General features: G+C 46.3%; 1 protein-coding gene across 1 annotated transcript; it reads right to left on the bottom strand.

The window, feature by feature from the left end:
* Positions 1–1,523: 1,523 nt before the first annotated feature.
* Positions 1,524–6,935, bottom strand: C6H2orf72 (chromosome 6 C2orf72 homolog). The gene is made up of 3 exons (XM_060685213.2): positions 6,297–6,935; positions 3,837–3,938; positions 1,524–1,968 (listed from the first exon to the last, which is right to left on the bottom strand). The coding sequence occupies exons 1-3, from the start codon at positions 6,862–6,864 to the stop codon at positions 1,877–1,879; spliced, it is 762 nt and encodes a 253-aa protein (XP_060541196.2). The 5' UTR covers positions 6,865–6,935; the 3' UTR covers positions 1,524–1,876.
* Between the last annotated feature and the right edge of the window lie 12,590 nt (positions 6,936–19,525).

Below are 19,525 nucleotides of genomic sequence, written 5' to 3'. Positions count from 1 at the left end.
AATTATGAAATGAACTGAATTCTCAATTGTTTTTCCACCCTATGTGACTTATACTTATAAACGTTTTTTCCCCAAACTGGGGTCTGTCAAATAAACTAGGTTACAATCTTACTATCCTGAGTCAGGCTGAGTATATGACAAGACAAGCTATTCTCCAAAGCACCTGAAGGCAGGACAAGAAGCAATGGGTGGAAACTAATGAAGGAGAGAAGCAACCTGGAACTAAGGAGAAATTTCTTGACAGAACAATTAATCAGTGGAACAACTTGCCACCAGAAGTTGTGGGTGCTTCAACACTGGAAGTTTTTAAGAAGAGATTGGATAACCATTTGTCTCAAACGGGATAGGGTTTCCTGCCTAAGCAGGGGGTTGGACTAGAAGACCTTCAAGATCCCCTCCAACTCTGTTATTCTATTCTAAATATGACCAAAGCAGGATAGAAAGGAGTTATAAAGTCAGGTACCTGCATGCTTTTTCTTTTTTCTTTCTTTCTCTTTTTCTTTCTCTTTTCTTTCTTCCTTTCTCTCCTTTCCTTCCTCCCTTCCTTTCTTTTTCTTTCTTTCTGCCTTTTCTTCCTTCCTTCCTTCCCTACCTCCCTTCCCTTCTTCTTCTTCTCTCTCTTTTTCTGCCTCTGTCTCTCTATATGTCTCTCTTTCTCTCTGTCTCCCTCACTATCTATATATTGCTTTGAACCCATGAGCAAAGAGTCACAAACGATATAGACAAACCAAAAAGACTCCACCTCATCCCGAAACTTTCTGCCACAGGCTATACTAGAAGATATGGGAGGTTAGGCCCTTACAATCTCATCAAGATTTTTTTTTTTTATTAAAAAAACAAAGAATCATAAAATTAAAGATTCAGGCTACAAAATACAGCATTTGGGAAAGCTTTCTCTAGGAGAGTGACAAATGAATAAACATTTATTTTGTTGAAAAAACATGTCTGTAAAAATGCATAACCATAACCTTTGCCTTCATTCGCGAAATGCATAACCGTTTATTTTGATCAAAAAAAAATATATTGCAAGTTTTAACTATGCCTGTAATACAGTGTTGCTCAACCTAAACTTAACCCTGGACACTTTCAAATGTGTAGACTTTTGAAAGGCTGGCTGGGCAATTCTGGGAATGGAAGCTCACACATTTGAAAATGACCACGGTTGAGAAACATCTCTATTGTAAGTTTCCAAAACGTAGCAAGGCACAGAGTAGCCACAAGACTGAGTAACTGCATGTGTATCTTCATTAACAATGTAGTATAATTTCTTTGCCACCAGAAATCATATTCAGAAACAGAATAAAGTGGAACTTTTTCTCAAAACACGAGCCATTGTTTCTCTTTTCTTTCCAAGCTTCAAGATTTCTAACCCTGCAGACAGGAATTCCAGAACGAAGGAGACCAGTTCAATAAGAAAGAGACAAGTCTAATCTGTGGCAAGAATGATGATTGTGTTGCCGTTTCTGTTGTAACAGAAATCATCATTCTTGCCACAGATTAGACTTGTCTCTTTCTTATTGAACTGGTCTCCTTCGTTCTGGAATCGCAAACTTTTGGAAAACAATGATGGTTCTCTAAATTGTGAGCCTCAAGAGGTCCAGTGGCTTTCATGAACACACATCTTGACGTGCTTAAGAATAGGAAAAAAATGCTTCTTTGGTTCCCCGTGAAACAAGGATGCTGAAAGGAGACAAACCAGCATCTCTTCTGCACAAATGGCTCTGGAACAAACTATCATTAAAAAAAACAGACAAGCTTCTAGCTGCTTCCTTCACGGAACTTGTAAGGCTGTCCCAGATTTGGAATGTTTTCACTCCCGGAAAGATAGGATGAGAAGGACTTGAAATCCATCGGAGAGACAACAAACCACGGTTTCTTAGGTGTCCAACGCCTCTGAGGCCTCTTCACACTTCCCGTTGGGTGTGATGTTGGTCAAAGCCATGGCTCCTTCTAAGTCTTGTACAGCATCTACATTGGAGGAAAAAACAACAAGGTAGGGATAAGGCATTAAAAAGGGATGCTCGGTTTTACATACAATTCATTATCTAGAACGGTGTTACTCCATTTTAAGGTGGGTGGACTTCAACTCCCAGAATTCCCCAGCCAGCATGGAATTCTGGGAGTTGAAGTCCACACAAAACGGCTAAGGACCAAAAATATCGACATAGAAGGCCTCCTGTATTCATTGGAAAAAACTTAGAAGATGGGCAGCCGTATAAATTTAATTAATAAATATAAAGTACGCTTTTTAACTAAGCTTCAAACCAACTGGGTCTATTTTTCCAGTTAGCAGTGCATTAAACCATGGCTTAACCCTTGTTTGAACGAACTCTAGTGGTCCGTATTCCGCTGAATCAAATAACTAAGGTCACAACTTATCTTAAGCCAGAATCAAAGTTTAGGTTTTGTGTTTTATTATTTTTGTATGTTTATTGTTCTATTTTTTATTTATTTACCGTATTTTTTTTTGTGTGTAAAAACATCTTGATTGTGTATTTATGTTGCACGTCACGCATCTGAGTTGGGCAGCTTTATAAATCTTAAAATAAATAAATAAACCAAATAATGCAATTATGGTTGTGTGAATTCATCTGCCAGTGCTCACTTTCTTCAGTTTCCCCCCCCTTCATTTCAGTTAATTTGCTTAGTTTATGGTTCACTGCACAGGTAGACCTCAACTTACGACCACAATTGAGCCCAAAATTTCTGTTGTTAAGCGAGACATTTGTTAAGTGAGTTTTGTCCCGTTTTACCACCTTTCTTGCCACCATTGTTAAGTGAATCATTGCAATTGTTCAGTTAGAAAGATGATTGTTAAGTGAATCATTGCAATTGTTCAGTTAGATGGTTGTTAAGTGAATCATTGCAATTGTTCAGTTAGTAAGATGGTTGTTAAGTGAATCATTGCAATTGTTGTTAGTAAGATGGTTGTTAAGTGAATCATTGCAATTGTTCAGTTAGAAGGTTAAGTGAATCATTGCAATTGTTCAGTTAGTAAGATGGTTGTTAAGTGAATCATTGCAATTGTTCAGTTAGTAAGATGGTTGTTAAGTGAATCATTGCAATTGTTCAGTTAGATGGTTGTTAAGTGAATCATTGCAATTGTTCAGTTAGAAGGTTGTTAAGTGAATCATTGCAATGGTTGTTAGATGGTTGTTAAGTGAATCATTGCAATGGTTCAGTTAGAAGGTTGTTAAGTGAATCATTGCAATGGTTCAGTTAGTAAGATGGTTGTTAAGTGAATCATTGCAATTGTTGTTAGTAAGATGGTTGTTAAGTGAATCATTGCAATTGTTCAGTTAGATGGTTGTTAAGTGAATCATTGCAATTGTTCAGTTAGAAGGTTGTTAAGTGAATCATTGCAATTGTTCAGTTAGAAGGTTGTTAAGTGAATCATTGCAATGGTTCAGTTAGATGGTTGTTAAGTGAATCATTGCAATGGTTCAGTTAGTAAGATGGTTGTTAAGTGAATCATTGCAGTGGTTCAGTTAGTAAGATGGTTGTTAAGTGAATCATTGCAATTGTTCAGTTAGTAAGATGGTTGTTAAGTGAATCTGGCTTCCGTTCACTTGGCTTGTCAGAAGGCCGCAAAAGGGATCCCATGACCATAAGGATGCCGCAACGGTCATTAAGTGTGAAAAACGATCATGAGTCACTGTTTTTAGTGCTGCTGCAACTTCGAACAGTCACTAAACAAACTGTTGTAAGTCAAGGACTATCTCTATTGGGATTCCAGAAAATGGGTTGATTCCGCATCCGTGTTAAGTCCGTGGTGGGAATGCAGGTGAAACATGGGGAGGCTTTCGCAGCGCTCACGAATTCGTAGGCCTCGTTACCTTCATTTAATTTTGCGTCTGTGTGAAAATCCTCGCTCCTTCTGCCCCACGGGATACACGACAAGAAGGCAGGAAGTTTCTGCTTTGGAGGTTCTGCCCCGTCTGTAAAATGAAAAAGGTCAAATTAGTCCCAATAAAGGAGGATATTTGTAGCTCAGGGTTGAAACGGGGAGGGGGGGGTCCCTTGGTGGTCTCTGTGCTCGATTGTTTTCTTGAAGACGTTTCATGACCCAACTAGGTAACATCATCAGTGTCAGAAAGGAGGAGGAGGAGGAAAAGGAAGGAGGAAGAGGAAGAGAGGGAGGAAGAGGAAGAGGAGGAGGAGGAGAGGAGGAGGAGGAGAGGAGTGGAGGAGGAAGGAGGAGGAAGAAGAGGAAGGGGAGGAGGAAGAAGAAAAGGAGGAAGAGGAAGAAGAGGAGGAGAGACAAGGAAAGATTCAACCTGGAAATAAGGAGAAATTTTCTGGCAGTGAGAACAATCAACCCATGGAACAGAAGTTGCCTTCGGAAGTTGTGGGAGCTTCATCACTGGAGGCTTTCAAGAGACTGGACACCCATCTGTCAGAAATGGTTTAGGCAGGGTCTCCTGCTTGGGCAAGGGGTTGGACTAGATGACCTACAAGGTCCCTTCCAACTCTGTTTATCTGTATCTGTTAAAGTAAGTCAGGTCAGGAAACAGACTCCCATTGAAGAATAAAAGTAAGGTAAAGGTTCCCCTCGCACATATGTGCTAGTCGTTCCTGACTCTAGGGGGCGGTGCTCATCTCCGTTTCAAAGCCGAAGAGCCAGCGCTGTCCAAAGACGTCTCCATGGTCATGTGGCCAGCATGACTCAACGCCAAAGGCACACGGAAAACGCTGTTCCCTTCCCACCAAAGGTGGTCCCTATTTTTCTACTTGCATTTTTTACCTGCTTTCGAACTGCTAGGTTGGCAGAAGCTGGGACAAGTCACGGGAGCTCACTCTGTTATGCGGACTAGGGATTCGAACCGCTGAACTGCCGACCTTTCGATCGACAAGCTCAGCGTTTTAGCCACTGAGCCACTCCCATTAAAGACAGCCACCTATCTGAAATGATGTAGGGCAGAGGTCTTCAAACTTGGGCAGCTTTGTGGACTTCAACTCCCAGAATTCCCCAGCCAGCATGCACAAACCTATCAAGCTTAGAGAGCATCCAAGGACCCCATTCTCCTCCTCTTCTTCCTCCTCCCTCTTTTTATTTTTTTATTTTTTTATTTATTTATTTATTTATTTATTTATTTATTTATTTATTTATTTGTACTTCTATGCCGCCCACTCTCCGAGGACTCTGGGCGGCTTACAACAAAGACAGTATACTAAATAGCCTATTGCCCCCCAACAATCTGGGTCCTCATTTCTTCCTCCTCTTCTTCCTCCCCCTCCTCTTCTTCGTCCTCCTTCCTCCTCCACTTCTCTCCTCCTCCTCCTCCTCCTTCCAGCAAGGCTTCAATTCTGGGACTGGAAGTCCACAAGTCTTAAAGCTGCCAAGTTTGAAGGCCTCTGGTGTAGGGTCTCCTGCTTGGCCGGGGGTTGGACTAGATGACCTCCAAAGGTCCCTTCCAACTCTGTTCATCTGTAACGTAGGCCAGGTCAGGAAACAAGACTCCCATTGAAGATTAGACTCCCATTAAAGACAGCCACCAAATCTGAAATGGGGTGGGGTCTCCTGCTTGGGCAGAGGTTGGACTAAATGACCTCCAAAGGTCCCTTCCAACTCTGTTCATCTGTCTCTGTATCTTTTAAACTAAACCAGGTCAGGAAACAGACTCCCATTGAAGATTAGACTCCCATTAAAGGCAGCCACCAAATCTGAACTGGGGTAGGGTCTCCTGCTTGGCCGGGGGTTGGACTAAATGACCTCCAAAGGTCCCTTCCAACTCTGTTCATCTGTCTCTGTATCTTTTAAACTAAACCAGGTCAGGAAACAAGACTCCCACTGAAGATTAGACTCCCATTAAAGGCAGCCACCAAATCTGAAATGGGGTGGGGTCTCCTGCTTGGCCGGGGGTTGGACTAAATGACCTCTAAGGTCCCTTCCAACTCTGTTCATCTGTAAGGTAGGCCAGGTCAGGAAACAAGACTCTCACTGAAGAAGATTAGACTCCCATTCAAGACAGCCACTAAATCTGAAATGGGGTAGGGTCTCCTACTTGGGCAGAGGTTGGACTAAATGACCTTTAAGGTCCCCTTCCCACTCTTTATTAAAATCTGTAACCTGTCCCTCCCTTCTCACGTCAGAGAACGAACCTACCTTTCTGGGGCATTTCGAGGGGGGGTCTCCCCAATCCCAACCCCCCCACCCCAAAGAAACATGCTCTGGTCTCCCTCCCCCCCCAGCTGAACGATCCTCCTTTCTGGCGACCTCGGCGGAGGCCATTTGCAAGAGGGCGCCCGCGGGCTCCCCCCCCCCCCACCGTCTCCCTCCCAGCCCCCTTGGGCACCTGCTCGGAGCTTCAGGGCGGCTCGGAGCGCGCGGCAAGCGGCTTCCCGGGCTTCCCGGCCGTCCCCGGGCCGGTAAGCGACGGCTTGCAAGGTCTCCGGGAGCCCCGGGTGGCGGAAGACCGTCCGGAGCAGCCCTTCCAGCTGCAGCCGCGCCGCTTCGGGCTGCCTCGGCGGGGGCTGCCGCAGGAGCACCACGCCGACCACGGCGGGCGGCGGAGCGGCGGGCAGCTGGGCGCGCAGGTCGCGGAGGATCTCGCGCAGGCGGCGCTTCTCCCGCGGCTGCTCCAGCGAGGCGGCTCGGAAGAGGGCGAAGAGCAGCGCGCAGCCCCGCCAAGGAGGCCGCCCGGCCCCGCTGCGCACCCGAGCCCGCCGCCGCTTCGCTGCAACGGCCGCCGCGGCTCCTCCTGCTGGTGCTTCTGGTTCTTCCTCCGGCGGCGGTTCGGCGAAGAGGTCCCGGGCGAAGGTCTCCAGCTCGGCCGGCCGCGCCTCGCCCGCCAAGCGCAGCGGCTCCCGCCCGCCCGCCCGCTCCAGCAGCGCCCGCAGGTCCCGCGGCGCCTCCGGCTCCATCGGCCCCGCGGAGGCTCCCCTGCCTCGGGCCGCCGCTTTTCTGTACTCCGCCAGCGCCAGGCGCCGCCCTCCCACCCGCCCTCCGGAGCCCGGCCCGGCCCCAGGCAGACAGCGGGGGGGAGGGAACCTGGAGGTCATCTAGTCCGACCCTGCACCACTTCTGACAATGGCAGTCCGGTCTCTTCCTGAAAGCCTCCAGGGATGAAGCTCCCAACTTCTGTTCCATTGAATATGACATAATAGTGTTGGAGGGACCTTGGAGGTCATCTAGTCCAACCCCGCCCAAGCAGGAGACACTACTCTCTTTCTGACCGATGGCAGTCCGGTCTCTTCCTGAAAGCTTCCAGGGATGAACCTCCCACAACTACCGAAGGCAACTTCTGTTCCATTGAATATAGAATAAGAGTTGGAAGGGCCCTTGGAGGTCATCTAGTCCAACCCCCACCTCCCCCGCCCAAGCGGGAGACCCTACACCATTTCTGACACCATTTCACTCCAGTCTCGTCTTGAAAGCCTCCAGGGATGAAGCTCCCACAACTTCTGAAAGCAACTTCTGTTCCATTGAATATAGAATAAGAGTTGGAAGGGTCCTTGGAGGTCATCTAGTCCAACCCCGCCCAAGCAGGAGACACTACTCTCTTTCTGACCGATGGCAGTCCGGCCTCTTCTTGAAAACCTCCAGTGATGAAGCTCCCACAAATTCTGAAAGCAACTTCTGTTCTATTAAATATAGAATAATAGCGTTGGAGGGATCTTGGAGGTCATCTAGTCCGACCCTGCACCACTTCTGACAATGTCAGTTCAGACTCTTCCTGAAAGCTTCCAGGAATGAAGCTGGAAGCAACTGGCCGCAACTTCCAAAGGCAACTTCTGTTCCATTGAATATAACATAATAGTGTTGGAGGGACCTTGGAGGTCATCTAGTCCAACCCACTCACCCAATCAGGAGACCTCTACACCACTTCTGACACCGTTTCACTCCAGTCTCCTCTTGAAAGCTTCCAGGGATGAAGCTCCCACAACATCCGAAAGCAACTTCTGTTCCATTGAATATAACATAATAGCGTTGGAAGGGACCTTGGAGGTCATCTAGTCCAACCCACTCACTCAAGCAGGAGACCCTACACCATGTCTGACCGATGGCAGTTCAATCTCTTCCTGAAAGCTTCCAGGGATGAAGCTCCCACAACATCCGAAAGCAACTTCTGTTCTATTGAATATAGAATAATAGCGTTGGAGGGATCTTGGAGGTCATCTAGTCCACCCCCACTCAAGCAGGAGACCCTACTCTCTTTCTGACCAATGGCAGTCCAGCCTCTTCTTGAAAACCTCCAGGGATGAAGCTCCCACAAATTCTGAAAGCAACTTCTGTTCTATTGAATATAGAATAATAGCTTTGGAGGGACCTTGGAGATCATCTAGTCCAACCCCCAGCCCAAGCAGGAGACCCTACACCATGTCTGACCGATGGCAGTCCGGTCTCTTCTTGAAAGCTTCCAGGGATGAAGCTCCCACAACATCCAAAAGCAACTTCTGTTCCATTGAATATAGAATAACAGAGTTGGAAGGGAACTTGGAGGTCATCTAGTCCAATCCTGCACCACTTCTGACAATGGCAGTTCAGACTCTTCCTGAAAGCTTCCAGGGATGAAGCTGGAAGCAACTGGCCGCAACTTCCGAAGGCAACTTCTGTTCCATTGAATATAACATAATAGTGTTGGAGGGACCTTGGAGGTCATCTAGTCCAACCCCGCCCAAGCGGGAGACCCTACACCACTTCTGACACCGTTTCACTCCGGTCTCGTCTTGAAAGCCTCCAGGGATGAAGCTCCCACAACTTCTGAAAGCAACTTGTGTTCTATTGAATATAGAATAAGAGTTGGAAGGGCCCTTGGAGGTCATCTAGTCCAACCCCCACCCCAAGCAGGAGATCCTATAGTCTATATAGGAGATCCTGTAGAGATATATAGTCAGTTGGTGCCATCTCTGACTCTTGGGGGCGAGTCGTTGGCCCTTACGGAGCCCATCATCCTGAGCCTGCAGGGGCAACAGGTTGGGGATTTCCTGGTGGTCTCCCATCCAAGTACTAAGCATGCTGAGCTTCTGTGTGTAGGGAAGCTCCGCCGACCCTGCCATGCAGTCCTGCAGGAGGTTGGACTAGAAGACCTCCGGTGTCCCTTCCAACTCTTATTATTCTATATTCCATGTTCATTGGCTATAAGGCAGTGGTGAAATCCAAATTTATTTACTACCGGTTCTGTAGGCGTGGCTTGGTGGGCGTGGCAGGGGAAGGATACTGCAAAATCTCCATTCCCACCCCACTCCAGGGGAAGGATACTACAAAATCCCCATTCTCTCCCCATTCCTGGGGGAAGGATATTGCAAAATCTCCATTCCCATCCCACTCTGTGGTCAGCCAGAGGTGGTATTTGCTGGTTCTCCAAACTATTCAAAATTTCCGCTACCGGTTCTCCAGAATCTGTCAGAACCTACTGGATTTCACCCCTGATATAAGGCCACTCCCAGTAATGTGGATAAAAGAAAGGAATCATACAGAGTCAGATATATGAGCTCTAAAGGACCCTCTCTATTCACATTATTATAAGGGGAAGACGTGCTTAGATACATGAACTCTGAGAGAACCTCTCTATTCACATTATTCTAAGAGAGGAAAGTTCTTGTTGGAAATTATATTAACAAACAGTTAAACCTCATTAAGTGGTAAGATATATCTTCGGATGAGACCTAGATGTCACGGAAGGACAGCCATATGGAAAACATCTGAGTGACCTCACTGTGAATGACACAAAGACCTATATGTTACAAAGAGTTACTTAATCCAATAAATTTACCCAAGGACAGCAGTAACTCTCCCATTAACAACCACAAGCACTTAAGAAAAGTTGTGTATCTAAGATAATTTTATAAACTAAAAATAATGGTTTACTAATGGTTTATTAATTAGGAAGTGTGTCAATTATCATACGACGGGTGTGGGTTAGCCATATATGGAGAATGTATGATCTCATGTTGACCATATATGGAAAATGTATGATCTCACCGAATCCTTTGTCTTAGAAATGTATAAAAACCGTTGTATCAGAGTTCTCTCCTTGCTCAAAGCTTCAGGTACAAAACTGGCTCTGAACCTTGTGCAATAAAAACTGTCTCTGGCTGACCCAGGAATGTTGTTTAGTCTCATCATTCCACAACACCAGGGTACAGCATACACACAGACTGCTTGGGAAACAACATGTGGCGTTCCTGTCTTGTGTGACCCCGGGATCTCCTGGTGGTCTCTTTTCCGAGCGCTAAGCACGGCTGAGCAGGAAACTCCAGCAACCCTGCCATGCTGTCCTCCTGCTCTTGGAGTAATGCCACTCTGAGGCTTGTTTCGGGGAGGAGCGTGCAACTTTGGAGGGGGCCTGTTTACTCTTTGGGGCTTAGCAAAATAGCACCAAAACAGCCTCTCTCTCTTTTTTTCTGCAAAATTTCCTGCAAAACAGACGGCGAGAAGGTAATGTCGCCTAAACAAATACGGCCTTTAGCACTTCCTTCTCAAATATTCCTGCTTAGAAAAGTTTCCTTCTTTATTCGAAAAATCTAACCTGCCTTTCTTTTGTCCCTTCTGCCCAAAAGAGAACGGGGAGGATTAAGGTTGTAGCCTGAGCCACATCGCCTGGCTGAGAAATGATCTTTTCTTGCCTCGCTTCCTTTCGGTTCTGAGGCAAAGCATCAAAAATGCAAACATGTTGAACTCCCAGATCAGCTTTGCAAAGCAATGCATTCTGCAATCCGCCGGCTCCCCGTCCCAAACAGAGCATGGACATTATTTTTAAAATGTTGTGTGACTTAAATGTTGCATGCGTCATGACTTAGTGTAAATCCAACCTTGGCAACTTAAAGACCGGTGGACTTCAATTCCCAGAATTCCCCCAGTCAGCCGGATCTGTTTCTTTTTCTCTTAAACCTCTTAAAGTGGAGAGATTGCAGAGGAAGGGATTATAAGAGCGTAAGCTATGCTGACTGGGAAATTCTGGGAGTTGAAAGTCGACAAGTCTTAAAAAGTTGCCAAGGTTGGATATCCTAACGTAAAGTATTCACAGCTACGTCTTCCTCTCTTGTAGAAAAGAATAGCTAAAGCAGGGATGTCTCCAAGAAGGTCAAAAAAGTCAAGATGGCTGCACAATGGTCTGGATTGAACCCTGGCCTGTTTTTACAATGCAGTTGGGAGCCTAAGTATCAGAAAGAGGGGTGCAATGAGGGAGCATAAGAGAGCTCGCTATCCTGACCCTCTCCCTCAACCCAGCTTTCACACAGTACTGAGTACGGCAGGGGTCTCCAACCTTGGCAACTGTAAGACTTGTGGACTTCAACTCCCAGAGTTCCTCAGCCAGCAAAGCTTACTCTCTTGTAATCCCTTCCTCTGCAATCTCTCCACTTTTAAGAGGTTAAGAGAAAAAGAAACGGATCCGGCTGACTGGGAAATTCTGGGAGTTGAAGTCCACCAGTCTTAAAGTTGCCAAGGTTGGAGACCTCTGGAGTAGGGGGCTGCTCTTAAAAACTCCCATTTTTTAATCTTTCACCCCAACCTTGACACCAATCACCCTCCTTTCCAACAGGCTGATAACCGAATAGCCCAGGTGAACGTAACCGCCAAGGTCCACCCCAAATCTATTTACCTTTCTTTATTGATTAACTGTCCAAAGCTCAGCTACCCGGCAGCCTCGATTCCTTCTCCAGACACCCAGGAGCGACAGTATTTTGGGGTGTGCGCAGGTACCTAAGTGAGCAGGCTTCGGTTTGGTTTGGCCTTCTCTTGTGTTCCTGGCTAATTGTAAATTCTTCAGTGCAACATGATAAGGAAAACTGTGGCTTAATGTGAGCTAGAGTGACAATTGCATATTTCCTTGCCAATATCTGAATAACCCCAGATGTTACAAGGAGACTAAGCTAGAAATCACAGGTAGTTAGTTAATCTCGTGGCTAATAAGCAGAAGAATAGAATAGAATAGAATAGAATAGAATAGAATAGAATAGAATACAATACAATACAATACAATACAATACAATACAATACAATACAATACAATACAATTATTAATGGAATGGAATGGAATAATAGAATAGAATAAATATTGGAATGTAGAATAGAATAGAATAGAATAGAATAGAATAGAATAGAATAGAATAGAATAGAATAGAATAGAATAGAATAGAATAGAATAACCGAGTTGGAAGGGACCTCGGAGGTCTTCTAGTCCAACCCCCTGCTTAGGCAGGAAACCCTACACCACTTCAGACAAATGGTTGTCCAATCTCTTCTTAAAAACTTCCAATGTTGGACCATTCACAACTTCTGGAGGCAAGTCGTTCCACTGATTAATTGTCCTAACTGTCAGGAAATTTCTCCTTAGTTTCTCCTAGGTTGCTTCTCAATCCTCTTTCCTCCTTCCACTTCCCCACAACACCAACTCTGTGGATTGGGTGGAGAAAGAAGGACTGTCTTAAAATCACCCAGCCAGCTATCATGCCTAAGGCAGAACTGGAACTCACTAGTCGCTAGCCAGTTTTTGTGCCTAAGGTGGAATTGGAACAGAGATGATATTCAGATGGTTTAGACAGGTTCGCCCGAACCGGTAGTGAAAATCACAGCTTGGCCCACCCACCAGCCTTTGCTCTACGCCATCCTATTTAGGCAGGTTTTTGAGGCTGGGTGCATACCACCCCTGGACTCAGGGGTGGGTTCTACTTACTTGTACTACCGGTTTGCAGCGGGGCCGCGCACGCACGCTTGCTTTGTGCATACGTGCTCTTTGCGCAAGCGCAGAAGCATTTTAGTGACGTCGGGGTCGGTGGGCAGGGCCTCCCGCCGGTTTTACTACCGGTTCTATACAACCGGTGCGAACCGGGGGCAACTCAACACTGCCTGGACTGGAACATACCATCTCCTGATTTGTAGTCTGCTACCTTAACCACTAGCCCTCCCCACCATTTTTCCTGGCCAGGGGACACATCCCAAAATTCTGGGCTGCAACCAGAAGTGGGTTTCAGACAGTAGTGAAATGTAATATTTGTTACTACCGGTTCTGTGGGCGTGTCTTAGTTGGGGGGGGTAATATGACGTGCCCAACTTTTTTTTTTTTTTTTTTTTACTTTTAAAAGCATTTTTTCTACAACCTCTTCGGCTGAAGAGGTTGTAAAAAAAATGCTTTTAAAAGCCTCTGACGATCCCAGCTGAGTTGCCTGATCGGCAGAGGCTTTTTTTTTCCTTTTAAAAACATTTTTTCTAAAGGTTGTAAAAAAAATGCTTTTAAAAGCCTCTGATGATCCCAGCTGAGCCGCGCGATCAAGAGGCTTTTTTTTTTTTACTTTTAAAAGCATTTTTTCGGCCGAAGAGGTTGTGGAAAAAATGCTTTTAAAAATAATTTTTAAAAAAAGCCTCTGATGATTGTGCGGCTCAGCTGGGCAATGGGGAGGGGAGGGCAGGGATTTTTCCTACTGGTTCTTCAAACCACCTGCCTCCATCGTTACCGGATCAGGCGATCCGGTCCAAACCGGGAGCATTTCACCCCTGGTTCTGACCAGTTTTGGAGAACCGGTAGCAGAAATTTTGAGTAGTTCAGAGAACCAGTAGTAAAAATTCTGACTGGCCCCACCCCTATCTATTCTCTGTCTCCCAAATCCCAGCTGATGGGGAGGAAATGGGGATTTTGCAGTAACCTGGAGTGGGGTGGGAATGGAGATTTTGCAGTAACCTGGAGTGGGGAGGGAATGGAGATTTTACAGTATCCTTCCCCTGCCACCCCCACCAAGCCACACCCACAGAACCAGTAGTAAAAAAAATTTGAAACCCACCACTGGCTGCAACCTTCCCTCATATTTTCGGTTTACAACTAACATTAAACTCTACACCTGCGACCCCATGGAAAAAATAACACCCTAGTTAGTATAATGCACAGATTCTCTAGGATGAAGCAAGTCAGACAGCCTGCAAAGTACCCATATTGATAAGAATTATTAATTATAATTATTAATAAGGACCCAGTTGTGGGGGCAATAAGCTGACTTTGTATAAATATACAAAAGGATGAAGGCTATTGCTTAGCGCATTGTAAGCCGCCCTGACTCTCCGGAGAAGGGCGGCATATAAATCAAATTTAAAAAAAAATATTAATAAGGGTAAAATAAGTCAGACGGAGCAAATGAAGAGACCGGAAAAGAGGGAAAAAAGGCTGAACCAGAAAAAGGAATGGGGTGGAGAACCCCTTCAAGGTTGATTAAACAAATTCCCCTGAATTTATGTCTCTCTCTCATCATCTATCATCTCTCTTTAATTTCTGTCTCTCTTATATCTACCTATCTATCACCTATTATTTGTCTCTCTTATATCTTATTTTTAACTTCTATATGTATTTGTATTTATTATGGCTGTTCACCGCCCTGAGTCCTTCGGGAGTAGGGCGGTATACAAATATGAAAAAATAAATAAAAATAAATAAATAAATATCTACTTTGCCTACCTACCTATTGGAGAATTTCTACTTGAAATGGCTACTTGAAGCTAGTTTCTGCGTGTCACGCAGTGGCAACGCAAACGCCATCCAAGCCTCAAATAATGCAAAGGTTAGGCAGTTGCAATATTGCAACACGCAGGATGTGTTTGGAAATTGCAACTGCCTTGTCAGGCGAAAAGGATCAGGATCAGGATCATGCGTTCAGTTAGAAATAGAAATACGTACAGATTTATTGAAGCGTAGGTACAAGCGTCTAGTTGACTTAACAGGGCTAAATTGGTGCTAGATAAGGCTCAACAGAATTCAAGCGAAAAAAGCTGATGACTTATTTAACTCCAAGAGCCTTGGTGGCGCAGCAGACTAAAGTGCTGTTAAGTAGCAGCACTGCAGCTGCCTGCAATTACTGCAAGTTCGAATCTCACCAGGCTCAAGGTTGACTCAGCCTTCCATCCTTCCGAGGGAGGTAAAATGAGGACCCGGATTGTGGGGGCAATAAACTGACTTTGTATAAAAAAGAACACCGCTTAGGGGGGCCGAAAGCCCTACTAAGCAGGTATATACAAAAGTGTGAAGACTATTGCTTAACACATTGTAAGCCGCCCTGAGTCTCCGGAGAAGGGCGGCATATAAATCGAACCAATAAATAAAATGAATGAATGAATGAATGAATGAATGAATGAATGAATAAATAAATAAATAAACAAACTCTGCCCCCAGCTCTACCTTTTTTCTCCTACACGCCTTCAGCAAAAAGACGTGAAATTCGGCCCATTTTAGCTGGTAAGCCAAGCATGGCCAGATCAGGTTAGTACCTGAATAGGAAACGGGGGCTAGTCGATTGTCTTACTAAGTCAGCTTGTAGAGGTAGGTCAAAGGTCATGGTGCCAGGCCGAGAGCAGCACACTGCCTTAGCTCATGCGCTGTGGATCTTGCCTGCTTGTATGATCTCGTTTTGGCTCTGATCTGCATTATCTCACCTTGCCTTCAGAGGATGGCATCTTGAGAGGGGGGCAGTTAGGATGCTGTTGCTGTCCTGCCTTTTTGTCCGCCTGTAAAAACTGTATAAAAAATAAAGCTCTCTGCAAGAGCGGGAGAGACATCTTCGCACAGAGCAAAAGCCTGGATCTCTGATTTACAACATCGCTTAACAACTGCATGATTCACTTAACAATTGCAGTGTTTCGTTTAACAACTATGGCAAAAAGAAAAGGTAGCAAAATAGGAGAAATCTCACTTAGCAACAGCCTTGCTAAGCAATACAGGTAGCCTTCGTCTTATGACCACAACTGAGCCCAACGTTTCTGTTGCTAAGCGACAGTGGTTAAGTGACTTTTGCCCCCATTTTACGACCTTTCCTGCTCCAGTTGTTAAGTGAATCACCGCAGGTGTTAGTAACACGGTTGTTAAATGAATCTGGCTTCCCCAGGAACTTCGCTCATCAGAAGGTCGCAAAAGGGGATGACGTGACCCCGAGACACTGCAACCATCATAAATATGAACCACTTGCCAAGCGTTTGAATTCTGATCACGCGACCGCCAGGGTGCTACAACAGTCGGAAGTGTGAAAAGCGGTCATAAGTCTTTTTTCAGTGCTGTTGTAAGTTAGAATGGTCACTGAACAAACTATGGTTAAGTCGAGCAATACCTGTATAAATTTTGGGCTTCGTTATGGTCGCAAGTCAAGGACTACCTGTACAGCAAAGGGCCGTAATTAATGTTTGTTGTTACTCTTTGAAATACGCCTCCTTGCAATGTTGGTCAAGTTTCGTGACTGTGACCCAGCGGCCACAGAAACTTGCTTCCCTGGCAGGCTGCAGAGCTAAAAGCTCCACCTTTTGAGGTTCGGATCAGAACTGTGCAACATAAATTTTAAAAAATAAAGATTCCCTTTCCCCCCATTTATTTGTGGGGGGGGGGGAATCTTTATTTGCACGGTTGCAAATAACCTATGCACGGGTTTGCAAAGCATCAAATATTTTCTGCCAACAGCAACAGAGGAAAGGTGACCATTTCCTGGGGCTGTTTTGACTTTCCGTTTTTTTTTTTCTCTCTCAATGGACGTGCAAAGATGCAGCATCTGCTCTCCGGGGGTGGGCTGGGGGTGGAGGGGAGGTAGGGCCAGGGGAGTATTTTGACGTTCCAAAAATAGCCCACTACAAATAGGGGGGTCAGGAAGCAGAAGAGTGCAGCTTTATTCCGACGTTCGTTCTGCTTAAAGACGGCTGGCGTAGCGGAAGCCTGGTGTCTTAAGGCAGGGGTACCCAAGCTCCGGTTTATGGACCAGCAACCGTCCATGGCAGGGGTCTCCAACCTTTCGGACCTCAGGGAACCACTAAATTCATAATTTTAAATCCCGCGGACCACTAGTACGATCTGCCTAATGACCAGCTGGGTGGGCGTGGCTAGGTGGTCATGTGACTGGGTGGGCGGGGTCAACTCAATGTCACTCACGTCGAGGGGTGCCTCGGCGGCCTCTACTCGTTGCTCCCCTGCCACCCACTCCTCGCCTGCCCGCCCGGGCTCCTTAGGGCCCCAACAGGAAGCAGTTGTTGGAGCTAAGCAGCCACCAGGAGAAAAAGTTGGCAAAACAGCTCAGTTCAAATTGGATCTGACCGAGAAAGAGGCTCGGCAGAAGCACCTCACTGAGGACTAGGAGCATACATAGGCTTTCCAAGCAGAGGGAAGACCTGCGGGAGTGCAAGGCCAGGTACCGGCACCAGGAGGCTCAGTGGGCTGAGATGGTCAGCCGGTTCCAGGCCATGATGCGGTCCCACTGGAACGAGGCCCTCCGGCTCTTCGCCACCAGCGGCTCTTCCCTCCAGCCTTTGCCCAGCCCCCCACCAGGCCGAAGCAGACCCCAAGTCGGAATTTCTGCCCCCCTCCAACCCACAGAAAGACCCCGAAGGGGGAGACTCTCTGCAGCAACACAAATGTTCATTGCACGTATCCATCCCAGGGGACGTAGTTTGAGGACCCCTGATTTAGTGCAATAGAAAAAATGCAAATAATTTTTCTGCGGACCACCAAAATTTTCTCGTGGACCACCAGTTGGTGACCTCTGGTCCGTGGCATGTCAGAAACAGGCCAGGGCAAACAAGCAAAACCCCATCTGTGGGATGCACACCCCCTCCAGTCGGCAGAAAAACCGTTCTCTCCACAGAACCGGTCCCTGGTGCCCCAAAGGTTGGGGGCCGCTGTATTAAGGGGCCAAAAAGGGGCCAAAAAGGAAAGAGCTGCTTGGAACGGTTCTTACTGGGCCATGAAGTCACGTTTGCAGTGGGGAACCGGGCTGCCTTATCGGTCCTTTTGCACTGAAGCCATCTGCTGCAAAAGACAGAATTGGCAAGGCCTCTTCCGTGACTGCGTCCGTTCCTTCTCCCCGACTTGAAATAATTAAATCAGATCCGTATGGGAAAAGAAGAAACGGTTCCTTCCTGCCACCTTTTTGCAGTTTAAACGTTTGCTGTTCCCTAGAAGTTTGCGGAAGAACCCAGAGCTAATTGGCCGATGCGTCTGGAGTCTCCTGCAAGAAATAAACAGGCGCACGCGTGTCACAGATGCAAACGTAAACTCTGAATTTATGCCACATTGTAAAAAGAGGATTTGGTCTTGTTCTGTCCCCCTTCCCCACACAGGCAAACGTAATACCAAGCACGCCTGCCAATATTTTACTAGGTAAACAGATTAGAATTCCTGGCAGACCAAGGTTTTGGCAGCAAACTGCCGAATGCCTGCCAAGACCATTTTCACTCCCATAAAGCAGAAGAGGACTTCAGTCCGTTCCAGGAGCAACAAATTATCCACCAGACAAGTGTTTAGACAACGTTCAGTCCAAAATATATCCAAGCCGAACTTCAGAGATCACGATGTGACTTTCAGGGTTTAACTTTGTCCATCACAAAGCCTGAAGAGCAATCCCACCCACTTTTATTCCTGGTGGGGCGTGGCTCCATGACTCAGCTCAATCTCTGGCCCTCCCACGCCTCTTCCGTTGCTGCGCACGATTCTCCCTCCGACGCTGCCTGGGATCAAGCCAGGATTCATCATCCTCGCTCCCTATCAATTGGTTCTCCAATATGCCTTCCTCCTGGCACATCCCAGGCTGTTCCTCCTGGCCTTCGGATGGAACCTGAGGCATTGCCAGAGAGGAGGGTCCTGGAGAGGGAGGCCTTGTCAGTTCCTCCCCATCACCTTCTGAGTCCTCCTCCACTGTTAGGACAGGCTCGGGAGTCGGGATCACAACAGGTCTAGGGGTAAAGGTCCCAGGCCGGAAAGCTGGAGATGATGAGTTTTAGCCCTGCCAAAGCCAGCTGGGTGATTTTAGGCCAATCACCTGGAGACGGTGAGTTCTAGTCCCGCCTTAGGAAAGCCAGCTGGGTGACTTTCAGCCAATCACCAAGAGACAATGAGTTCTAGTCCCGCCTCACTCATGAAAGCCGGCTGGGTGATATTGCGCCAATCACCAGGAGACTGGGAGTTCTAGTCCTGCTTTAGGCATGAAAGATGGCTGGGTAACTTTGGGCCAGTCCCTTTCTCAGCCTATCCAACCTCACAAGGTTGTTATTGTGGGGAAAGAAGGAAGAGGAAGCAGTATGTAGGACAGTTCACCGCCTTGAGTTATTTGTAAAAATAATAAAGGCAGGATACAAGTAAGTAAATAATCTGTAATCTACACAACTGAATGTTTTTTTTCCTGCATGGGGTGCCAAGTTGAACAAGACGGCACTTGGCGTCCGTCCCAATCTTACAGCTGTATGATTCTACATAAATGGAGAACAGCTTATAAGATAAAGAAGCTGAAGAAGTCATGACATCCACCTACAGGTAGTTCTTAACTTACGACCAGTTGCTTAGTGAATGTTAGCAGTTACGATGGACACCCAAAGATACCTACAACCCAGATCCAAAGTTCTGACACCTCTCATCCTGCAAAAGGGACGGAATTTTTGGAGCTTGGCCACCAACCCACATTTATGGCTGTTTGCAGCACCCCAGTCATGTGACTAGCTTACAATTTTCTTTTTTTGCCAGAAACTGGCATTTACATGGCTTTGCTTAGCCATGTAAATGTTAAAAAAAATGTTGTAAAATCAGGTTTTAAAGACCAGCACGACTTATGGCCGTAATTCTGGGCTCAATTACAG

This window comes from Pantherophis guttatus, chromosome 6, assembly GCF_059756535.1.
Source record: "Pantherophis guttatus breed Tessera chromosome 6, ASM5975653v1, whole genome shotgun sequence".
Taxonomy (NCBI): Eukaryota; Metazoa; Chordata; class Lepidosauria; order Squamata; family Colubridae; genus Pantherophis; species Pantherophis guttatus.
This window is presented reverse-complemented; position numbering and strand designations above follow the sequence as displayed.